This window comes from Diabrotica virgifera, chromosome 7 (genome assembly GCF_917563875.1).
Source record: "Diabrotica virgifera virgifera chromosome 7, PGI_DIABVI_V3a".
Classification (NCBI taxonomy): domain Eukaryota; kingdom Metazoa; phylum Arthropoda; class Insecta; order Coleoptera; family Chrysomelidae; genus Diabrotica; species Diabrotica virgifera.
The window spans coordinates 24,589,410-24,601,745 of record NC_065449.1 but is presented as its reverse complement, the minus strand read 5'-3'; the positions used below and the strand labels follow the sequence as shown (position 1 = coordinate 24,601,745).

Below are 12,336 nucleotides of genomic sequence, written 5' to 3'. Positions count from 1 at the left end.
TCGTGACCCAAAACAGCTCTCCCTCGTTGACTATGTTAAAGGCTACTCATCAAAGCCCTCTCCGTTCTCCAGCTTCAAAACTATCAGCATACCAGCACCAATTCTCCAACAAGCCAGGCCTCTTTTGACCAGTACTCGATTCAAACAGAACTCCAAAAATTCTCTGCTCTCCTTCTCACAATAATACAGAATCAAAGAGGTATTTCGTCTCAATTTGATCTGTCTCTCGTTCCACTTTTCAGCACTATTCTCCACTATCCAACAACCACTGGTACTTGCTAACTATCTATCCACGAAAACGTCGAACTGCTCCTCAGCGATGCCAATAACATACTGCCTTCTTTTTCAAACTCCCTCAATCATTCAAACCACTTTTCCCCTTCCAAATTGCCAAGAATCAGAATCATTTCTCTTTTCCATTCGACAAACAAACAGTCATTCTTTCTAAATTATTCCGATCATCCTAATTACTTTCGGTGAATTCTACAACATTTTACTTGGGGTGAAACAAAGATATTAAAATTCCAAACTTTCTTTTAAACCATTTTTCTAGAAAATGATAATTACCTCTACCTGTGGATTCTATCGTTCCCGTAATAAACAATCTTTTTCTATTTTAAACCTAAATACATCGTTCTTTTCGCTTTAATTATTCACAAAAGTTTTTAATGGTTCATCGGAAAGCTCATTAAAAAAGAAATCCACTTACATCCAAACTAAATTCTAATAAAAATTTACAGATCAATATACAGGGTGTATCAAATTTATGTGCCCGCGTTATTTAAAAAAAAATTTATTTAATTTTCATTTTGCCTTTGATTGATACATTGAAAACACAATAATATATAATATATTCACTTTTTAATTAATTAATTTTTTAAAATTAGCAAAATTTCCGTTCAAAACGAATAAGAAGTAAATAAAACTTAGACACCCTGTTGAGAACCCTGACCGCTGCGCGCAATTGTAATCTGCCCTTATTGCTATGTAGTAATAATTTTCAGGAATACCTACACAATAAACGTATTTCTTTCCTATTATAATATTATAAGGAACGCCATAACCTTCTTAGTTAGGTATTTGTATGACTTTCTAGAATCAATAACTGCCTTTCTCTCATAAATTATCTAAGGTGCATGATTTTTTCATTACTAATAATTAGGCTGTATCTTTTGTAAATAATTAGGTTACATATTATAGTTTTTTTGTCAATCGTTGGGGTATATTTGCAAATTATTAGTTTCCTTTCATTTTACATTTATTTTCCTTCAAATGTTTATTAATTACGAATAAAGATTTTTCTACAATAGTTTCTTTGCATTTCATTATTTTGCGCAAATTCTTCAGGAATTTTCAGATTGCGATCGGTACACCGCACAATACAATAGAACTATATGCACAGGTAGACCGCACAATACAATAGAACTATATGCACAGGTAGACCGCATCCTCAGGGTAGACCGCATACAATAGTAGCACCGCATAATTTCTTACCCATTTTGATAATTGCGATTTTAAATAACATTTTCACGATTAAGGCCTCTATATTGTTTGTCAAAACTTATGTCCCACAGGGAAAATAAATATTTTTTAAAAATATTTCTACAGGGTGATTCATTAAGAATGTCCAATCTCTGCGATGTAGATTCTACACGTCAACATATTAAGATTTAACCCAAATCATTTAAATAAAATGTGGCTCCTTACTGAGTTACAGGGTGTTTTATTTAAAAATTTAATAAATATTTTTACCCAGTGCTTTAAAACTACTTGACATAAACAAACGTTTCTGGCTACTACCAGAGGCGTACGAGGGGAATATTGAATGGTTGACCCTTCCCAAATTCTACGCCACTGGCGGAATTGCACTTTTAGCACAATATTTCGATTCTCCAATACTTTTTATGTAAATAGTACACTCCTCATTCGTAACGTTAAAGTCATTAGTTTTCGAGATATTTGAAGTTGAAAATGAAACGAACAGCTATTTTGATTAATGTATTGTGCCCCTTCATTTTTCACTTCAAATATCTCAAAAACCAATGATTTTATCGGTACGAGCTAAGAGTGTATTATTTACATAAAAAGTATTGGAGAATCGAAAAATTGTACTAAAATAGTAATTCCGCCAGTGGCTTAGAGTAGGGAAAGGGTCAACCATTTACTTTCCCTTGTCGGACGTCTCTGGTTGTAGCCAGAAATTTTTTTTAACATATTTTATTAAGGTGTACTACAGTATTTACACATTTTACCAAATACTATAAGGATATGACAAATACTTTTAAAGTACTGGATACAAATAGTTAATATATATGTAATAGGGATGATTGATTTAAATAATTTTAAAAATTTTGTACATAGTACTTTAAAAGTATTTGAAATATCCTTATCCTACTTTTAAAAAAGTGTAGGTACTGTACACCCTACTAATTTATTTTTAATAAATAAACGTTTGTGGCTACTACCAGAGGCGTACAGGGAAAGTGAATGGTTGCCCCTTCGTAAATTCTACGCCACTGATGGAATTACTGCTTTAATATTATTTATAGATTCTCCAACACTTTCAATGCAAATAACATACTCTTCATTGGTAATGATAAAATCATTAGTTTTCGGAAATTTGAAGTTAAAAATGAAAAAACGCAATACATTAATCAAAATAGCTGTGCTGTTTCATTTTTAACTTCAAATATCTCATGACTTCATCGTTACGAATAAAGAGTATATTAATATTTACGTAGAAAGTATTTTAGAATCGAAATATTCTGCTAAAATTGCAATTTCGTCGGTGGCGTAGAATTTGAGAAGGGTAAACCATCCACTATCCCCTGTCGTACGCCTCTGGTAGTAGCCAGAAACGTTTGTTTATCATAATTTAGTAGGGTGTACGGTAACTAAATTTTCTGCAAAGTGTGACAAGGATATATCAAATAGTTATACAGTAACCCTAATAGCACAAGGACGTCCAATGGACGTCCATTGGACGTCCTTCACGGACTTTAGGGACGTCCTTTGGACGTCCGTTTTCGTCCGAGGAACGTCCTTTATACGTCCTATTTTGGTCCAAATGTCGCGCTACCGAACGTCCATTGGACGTCCATCTAAGGTCCGAGGGGACGTATATTGGAACTTAATCGGACGCAAATTGGACCTTAATCGGACGTCCTAGGGGACGTAAATTGGACCTTAATCGGACGTAAATTGGACCTTAATCGGACATAAATTGGACCTTAATCGGACGTCCTAGGGGACGTAAATTGGACCTTAATCGGACGTAAATTGGACCTTAATCGGACGTAAATTGGACCTTAATCGGACATAAATTGGACCTTAATAGGACGTAAATTTGACCTTAATCGGACGTAAATTGGACCTTAATCGGACGTAAATTGGACCTTAATCGGACGTAAATTGGACCTTAATCGGACGTAAATTGGACTTTAATCGGACGTAAATGGGACCTTAAGCGGACGTAAATTGTACCTTAATCGGACGTAAATTGGACCTTAATCGGACGTCCTAGGGGACGTGAATTGGACCTTAATCGGACGTCCTAGGGGACGTGAATTGGACCTTAACAGGACGTCCAATTTTGGTCCAAAGGCCAAGTTGTTAAACGTCCAATGGAGGTCCACCTAACGTCGGAGGGGACGTTCGGTGGACGTCATTTGGGCATTCATAGGATGTCCCAGTTTGGTCCAATGTCTTGCTGCTGAACATCCATCTAACGTCCTGGAAGGTCATTCGGTGGATGTCTAGCGACGATATTTAGACCTGTGGAGAATGTATTGTGGGAAATAAAAAATATATTTTTTAAGGAACTTATATTTCATCTTATATCAAATTACAATTATTGGATATTACAGTATTTACATTAAATTACAATACACTTCTCCAAGAAATTAACGCACCACCTTAAATATGGGGTATATTTGATGTCTCGTATTTCCTAAACCTGTTGTCCCATCTAAGTGATGTTTTTATAATATTATAGCCTAGGCTATAGGTTACCTCCTTAAGCTTGTCATGCTGTAATATATGTATATTATATCATATCGCTCTCTATAGTAATGTGATATAATATATATTACAGTATAGCTCCCTGTGCATGACAAGCATAAGGAGGTAACATATTCTAGGGCCTAGGCTAGAATATTATAAAAAAAATCACTTAGATGCAACAACAGGTTTAGGAAATTCGAGACATCAAAAATGCCCAATTTTTAAGGTGGTGCGTAATGGGCTGTATATACAGGGTGTAACAAAAATACAGGTCATAAATTAAATCACATTATTCTGGGACCAAAAATAGTTCAAATGAACCTAACTTACCTTGTACAAATATGCACATAAAAAGTTACAGCCCTTTGAAATTACAAAATGAAAATGGATTTTTTCGATTATATCGAAAACTATTAGCGATTTTTTATTGAAAATGGACATGTGACATGTGGCATTATTATGGCAGGAATATCTTAAAGAAAAATTATGGTGAAATTTGTGCACCCCATAAAAATTTTATGGGGGTTTTGATCCCTTAAATCCTCCCAAACTTTTGTGTATGTTCCAATTCAATTTTATTATTGTGGTACCATTAGTTAAATTCAATATTTTTGTTTCTTAGTATTTTTCAGATAAGGCAGTTTTTATCGAGTTGCGACTTCTTTTTTAATATGTCCACTTAAAATTTTATGGGGGTTTTGTTCCTTTAAACCCCCCAAATGTTGTATGTTCCAATTAAACTATTACTGAGGTACCATTAGTTAAACAGAGTGTTTTCAAAACTTTTTTGCCTCTTTGTATTTTTTCGATAAGGCACGTTTTATCGAGTCTGGCTTCTTTTTTAATATGGTTCAAAATATACCTAAAAATGTAAAGCATAAATAAGTTTGCATATTATTACCAAGTCTCCATAATCGTACTTAACCATATACAAATATGTGGTGGATTTGACAAATATTCACAATATTTCGATAAAAATTGACTTTTCGAAAAAGCAATAAGAGGCAAAAAAGTTTTTAAAACGTTGTTTAAATGGTAGGTACTACAATAATAATTAAATTGAAACGTGCACAAAAGCACATTGTTTTCGATACATTGGAAAAAATCACTTTTCATTTTGTAACTTCAAATGAGTGATAAAGGCATAGAGACTTAGATCACAAGGTCACATTGAAAGGATGCCAAAAACGAGGACTCCGAAAAGGGTACTAAACTACACTATAGCTTCAAGAAAGAGAAGAGGAAGACCGGAAAATAGATGGAAGCAAGAGGTCGAAAAAGATTTGGAAAGAATGGTGTTACAGGGTCAGAAAAGAAAAATGAATAAGAGGAAGGAATGGAGAAAAATCACATATCAAGCCAGAGAAGATCTCAGTACATAAAGAAACGTGAAAATGAAGAAAAAACAAACTTTTCAAGCCATGGGCCTCTAAGGCCCTTGGTGCTATTAATATATAACTTCAAAGGGCTGTAACTTTTCTTTTGTGCACATTTGTACTAAGGTAAGTTAGGTCCAATCAAACTATTTTTGGTCCCAGGATATGTGATTAAATTTATGACCTGTATTTTTGTTACACCCTGTATATATATAAAGGTTATATTTGGTTCTTGGGACATCAAAGTATATTTTTTAGACATTCCCTGGATATAGTCACTGATGTGACATACCTCCGATTTGTTTTTTCATGAGTTTTGTAAGAGAGACTAAAAACTTTTTTATGGTTACCTCCTGTTTTCATATATTTTTTGACATGTTTTGTAGTAAATTCAACTATCTATTTACTACAAGACATGTCAAAATTTACATGTGAAAGCAGGAGATGATCCTAAAAATGGTTTTTCGTCTCCTACAAAATTCATGAAAAATCAGATAGGAGAATTTGTACATTACAATTCTCTGATGTTTGGGAAAAAGGGCTTAAGTCAGAAATGCACATCGATAATGTTTTGATGATTTCTGGACCAGAAAAATCGGCTCTTTTATTGGTACATACAGTTTACGTCTACAACAGTTTTTTGCTGGTCCAGAAATCATCAAAACATTAGCAATGTGCAATTCTGACTTACGCCCTTTTTGCCAAACATAAAAAAAGCAATCTGGTCATAACTGACCAATGAGCAATTTTAATTTAACCTAAATTACTAATGTTTCTTAAAATGAAGAGCTTACCCGATAGCGTCTCTTATCTAATCTAACAAGATCGTGCACTATTCTAACATACACAGCCACATCACGCACTATGCTCTGCTTTTCACTATCACCTATCACTCAAACTAGTTCAAAAGGCTTTGTCCTCTTCAATCTTCTAGTTTGCCCAGTAGTATCGAGGAGGATTTCCTCAATATTCTTGTACTTATTTAAGTTGTTTGTCGGGATTCCTGCTATCTTCTTGATGATTATATTCAGGTTCCATTCCTAGGTATTAATATTTGTTTATAAAGTAATAACTTATTATGCATGGACAATGTTGTTTCTTCCAATTAGCCAATACACTTTTTATATCTTTATTTTGGTTATATCTGGTTTTTTGTAGACCACTTTCAGCTGATTCTAAAAAAAATTAAAATGAACGGTAATTTTTCTATTCTTTACAATTAAAAATCAAAATATTTACAGGTAATACATGCATAAATGATTCGTTTCATAAAGAAAATTGAAAACGGATTTTATAATACTTACATAATTGTTTAAGAGATCCAGCCATAGCCAAAACTAGCATACTAAACAGTACAGTTGAGTACAGCAAAAAAAGCCACTAATTTCCATTTTTCACCCCCTTATCGATGCATTTTTTTCCAATCAAAATTTTTACTAAATTTTTAGGTTATCTTATGATGAAAATGAAATAATTGATGACTTGATGACCAATGACCACGCGACGCTACATAGATACTCGCGCGGCAAATTTGAAAATGAACGCAAATTGAATAGTAAATGGCCTCTCTTTAGAGTATGGAAAATTTTACCCCTCCAGGAGGACATTGTACTCTTTTCATAGAATATCTTGTGGTAACTTTCCAGCCATAATTTAATCAGATGTTCACGGAATAGAACTTTGATAGTAGAATTCCTGGAATGTTTTGTTGTTAGGGGAAACTTTTATTTTATTTATTCTTGAATATTTCCTGTTGTTAAACATTGTAACCAATAATTTACAAATAAGATTTTCATTACATTACATGAAATCAAAACATGTTTTGGATATTAAACTATATAGTTTTATAATTGTAATAATTTAATATACAATTTTGAATTAAGATTTAATCTTTCGATCTAATCGATTTAAACTACAGTAAAACTTGTGTTACCGGCCCCCTGCCAACACCGGCCACCTGTACTAACGGCCAGTTTAAAAATTCCCCACACTAATTACAGTAAAACCTGTCAGTAACGGCCGCTAAAAATGAAAAAGCTATTGGCCGATATAGAAAGGTGACCGGTATTGCCAGTTTTTGTAGTCTAGATATAATTGGTTTGGGGAATTTTTAAACTGGCCGTTAGTACAGGTGGCCAGTAACACAGGTTGTACTGTATATCTAGGCTACAAAAACTGGCAATAACGACCACTTTTCTATATCGGCCAATAGTTCTTTCATTTTAGTGGCCGTTAGTGACAGGTTTGACTGTATTTCATTAACGTAAAGTTAACGCAAGTTAATATTTTATTGAATTATTTTGCTATTTGATCTCGTAATTGGTATAATGTGTCCAATATAAGCGTTCATAAAACGTCCGTATTTCGTCCAGTATGGACGTCCAAAGTCGGACGTCCAAAGGACGTCCATATTTATTCCGTCCGAAGGACGTCCATATTTATTCCTTCCGAAGGACGTCCAACATGGGACGTCCGTTTATAGTCCATGGACGTTAGGACCAAAAATGGACCTATTTTGGACGTCTAAATGACGTCGTGTGCTATTAGGGAATTGTCCGTATTTCGTCCAGTATATATACGTCCATATTTGTTCCATCCGAAGGACGTCCAACGTCGGACGTCCATTTTTATTCCGTCCGAAGAATGTCCAACGTCGGACGTCCAAAGGACGTCCATATTTATTCCTTCCGAAGGACGTCCAACGTCGGACGTCCATATTTATTCCTTCCGAAGGACGTCCAACGTCGGACGTCCAAAGGACGTCCATTTTTATTCCGTCCGAAGGACGTCCAACGTCGGACGTCCAAAGGACGTCCATATTTATTCCTTCCGAAGGACGTCCAACGTCGGACGTCCAAAGGACGTCCATTTTTATTCCGTCCGAAGGACGTCCAACGTCGGACGTCCAAAGGACGTCCATATTTATTCCTTCCGAAGGACGTCCAACATGGGACGTCCAAAGGACGTCCATTTATAGTCCATGGACGTTAGGACCAAAAATGGACCTATTTTGGACGTCCATTGGACGTCGTGTGCTATTAGGGAATGGGTAAAAATAGTTATTAAATTTTTAAATAAAACATCCTGTAACTCAGTAACGATGCACATTTTATTTAAGTGATTTAGTTTAAATCTTAATATTTTGACGTCTATAATCTACAACTCAGAGATTGGGCATTCTTAGTCAATCACCCTGTATAGGTATTGTAGCAGTATCCTAGTTTTTAAACCTCTTAGGGCCGGTTGTTCGAACGCTAATCAAGAAGTTGATTATAATCAATAATTTATTGTAATCAATTTTCTTGATGGGAATCAAATCACGACATGAAAAATACATGTAAAACACTAATCAGTTATTGATTGTAGGTAAAACAGTAATTAAAATATAGCCGCAGCTCTTAAATTATTAAAAATTGCTTATTATTATTATTGATTTGTAAGTAAAAACAAGAAATTAACATCAGAAAGAGTTTAATTATGTTTTATTTTAAATTAAAACCAAAATAATAAAATAAATCAGTCAACATAACCTCAAAATGCGACATCTGTCAGAAGTACGCTTAATCAAATATAATTGTAATTAAATACTTGATAATGATCAGTTTTGATTAGCGTTCGAACAACCGGCCCTTAATCTTTACTAACCTGATTACATCATCAAAAAATTTCATTTCGACATACAAAATAATACATTACTCACATAGGAGTATTATAAAATGATACGTTCTTTTATTGCTTCATTTCTTACATAAACCAAGCAAAAACTCCACAAACAGCATGCAAATAATAAAAGTCCAAAGTATTCTTTAGATCACAGTTTATCTAGACTACACTCATTTACGTCATGCGGGATTTTATCCATTCCAAGAACTTGGCAACGTCACAAAACACTGAATATCCGCTTGACAAATCACATCTTCCGTTCTTGCTGGGAATAACTGATGCTATACCTCTTAAATTATATGCTCCGTCAATGGATATGAAAAAGCCTGCACCAGTGTCTCCTGTGCAAGGACCTGTCAGTTTCTCGCCGCCTTCTGAAAAAAATACGGTAATATACTAGTGACGTCATACATCTAAGCGTGATGACGTAATCGATAATTTTTTTTTAGATGAGAATAGGGTCGTGTGCTAGCTGATTTGAGAGGTAATTCAGTTGTCTATTCAGTAATCTAAACATTAACGTAACTATTTATAAACGGTGTCAAAAAAAATGTTTTTTAATTAAATTAATTGTATAAATGAAGTATAAATAATTAAATAAATGAAGCTTAATCTTCAACACTAAACTTAAGATGTGCTGTTGGAATGCCAATGGCTTAACTAATCATTTTCATGAAGTAAGAGCTTTTATTTATTCTCATAATCTAGTTATGTTTATTTCCGAAGCACACATGACTATTAAGAGTTATTTTAATATTCCCAAATATTCAACCTACGTAACTCAACATCCATTAGGAAAGGCCCATGGAGGTACGGCAATTATTATAAGAAATAATATTAAGCATCATGAAATAAACAAAATTAGCAGAGTCAACATTCAAGCTACATCAGTGTCGGTAGAAGATTCACAAGGCTCGATTATTTTATCTGCTGTTTACTGTCCACCGAATAAAATAATTAAAGCTGATCATTTTACTGAATACTTTGAGATACTCGGACACCGTTTCATTGCTGCTGGAGATTACAATGCCAAACATCACAAATGGAGCTCCAGAATCATAACCTCACGAGGGCGAGAATTATTAAAAAGTATTAATGAGAATCATTTAACTTCTCTCTCTACTGGACAGCCTACTTATTGGCCCACTGATAGACAAAAAATTCCTGATCTTATTGATTTCGCTGTATTAAAAGGAATAACACACACCCATATCCAAATTTCTCCTTCTTTTGACCTATCATCGGATCATTCCCCTTTCTTCATAGACCTACTAAGCCAAATTCACAATTGTCCTAAACTTCTAACACTGTGTAATAAAAGAACAAACTGGGATAGGTATAGAGCTCACATAAATACACTTATACTGGAAAAAAGAAAACTAAGAAAGAGGTGGCAGCTCACTAGACACCCAGAAGATAAAACAAATTTTAATAGAGCTTGCAGATTACTCAAAAGAAACTTGATCCAACATAAAGACAATGGATTCAACAATTATTTAAAGAACCTCTCACCTTCAGATGATACAAATTATTCTCTGTGGAAACTAACAAAAAAAACTTAAAGACAACGAACAAATGAATATGCCAATCAGGAAACTAAATGGCACATGGGCTAAAACTGACAAAGATAAAGCTTATACTTTCGCAAATCATTTATGCGAGGTATTTCAACCGCATCAGAGGGAAGTCTCAGCTGAAGAAGAAGAAGATATTCATGAAGTCATAAACGCACCATATCAAATGGCTCCGCCTATTAAAATTTTCAAGAAATCTGAAGTAGAAGAAGTAATTGATAATCTGGAGAATAAGAAGTCACCTGGGTATGATATAATATCTAGTTTGGTCCTAAAAAATCTACCCAACGAAGGTGTAAGCTTAATTACTTATATATTTAATTCAATATTAAAAACAGGTTACTTTCCACTCCAATGGAAAGTAGCTCAAATTGTTCTAATCCCAAAACCTAATAAGGATCACGCGGAAGTATCTTCATATCGTCCAATAAGCTTGTTGCCTATTATATCTAAAGTGTTCGAGCGACTTTTCCTGAGAAGACTAGAGCCTACATTAGACAGCAACAATGTTTTACCTAATTATCAGTTTGGCTTTAGGAAACAACATAGTACCATCGAGCAAATTCATAGGGTAGTAAAAACTATCAGAAATTCGCTCGAACACAAAAATTACTGTACAGCTGCATTCCTAGATGTCTCACAGGCATTCGATAAAGTTTAGCATGTAGGTCTTATCTCCAAGATTAAATCCATATTTCCTTATCCCATAAGTTCACTATTAAGATCCTATCTGACAGATAGATTTTTTCAAGTCAAAAGAGGAGGGGAAATTACTAACCTGTTTCCAATATGTTCTGGAGTTCCACAAGGAAGCATATTAGGACCAACACTTTACTTAATATACACATCGGATCTTCCAACCACCATTAATACAACAATTGCTACATATGCGGATGACACAGTTATAATGGCTTCAAATCCTATAGCAACAGAAGCATCCGAGGTATTGCAAAATCATCTGACTGAACTAGAGAGCTGGCTTAAATTGTGGCGAGTACAAGTCAACAGTTTAAAATCCACACAAATAACATTTACTTTAAAAAAAGGTGTCGCGCCTCCGGTTTCTATAAATAACACTCCACTACCAGTCAATACCGCCGTAAAATACCTGGGAATTCATTTAGATAGTAAACTTAATTGGGGCACCCACATCTGGAAGAAACGTCTTCAACTCGGCCTAATCTACAGGAAAATGTATTGGTACATGAGTAGGAAATCAAATCTTAGCCTGGAGAACAAAATTATGATTTATAAATGCATTTTAAAACCGGTGTGGCTATATGCAGCACAAATATGGGGAACAGCTAGTAATACCAACATTCAAAAACTTCAACGGTTCCAATCAAAAGTGTTGCGCCAGATCTGCAATGCCCCTTGGTATGTTACGAACCAGAGATTGCACCACGACCTACAGCTACCAACAGTTAGCGAAGCAATATCTGCTGTAAATTCTAGATACAAGACAAGACTATCCTGCCATCCAAATCCACTCGCCACAGACCAGCTCAACATTTCTCATGAAAGACGATTAAAAAGACCTGACCCTTTGGACCTCTAGTACATCTGGACATCAGAGCAACAACAGAGTGCAGTGTCATAGTGCAGTGAAATAATCATGTTTTAGTGTTAGTGATTTTTAAACTTCTTTCGTATTTTTATTCACGTTCCTTAGACTTTTAATAATCATATTTTTATTGTCTGAACTGTCCACTATACTAAAT

General features: G+C 34.5%; 1 protein-coding gene across 2 annotated transcripts in view; it reads right to left on the bottom strand.

Moving 5' to 3' along the window:
* Positions 1-8,465: 8,465 nt before the first annotated feature.
* LOC114324798 (serine protease gd-like) overlaps positions 8,466-12,336 on the bottom strand; it is an 83,976-nt gene continuing 80,105 nt past the window's right edge. Inside the window, exon 8 of one of the 2 annotated variants that reach the window (XM_028272647.2) lies at positions 8,466-9,415. In XM_028272647.2, coding sequence (XP_028128448.1) covers positions 9,216-9,415 — 200 coding nt within the window. In that variant the 3' untranslated portion in view covers positions 8,466-9,215. The remainder of the gene's footprint in view (positions 9,416-12,336) is intronic. The other variant, XM_028272648.2, reaches the window with a different exon arrangement.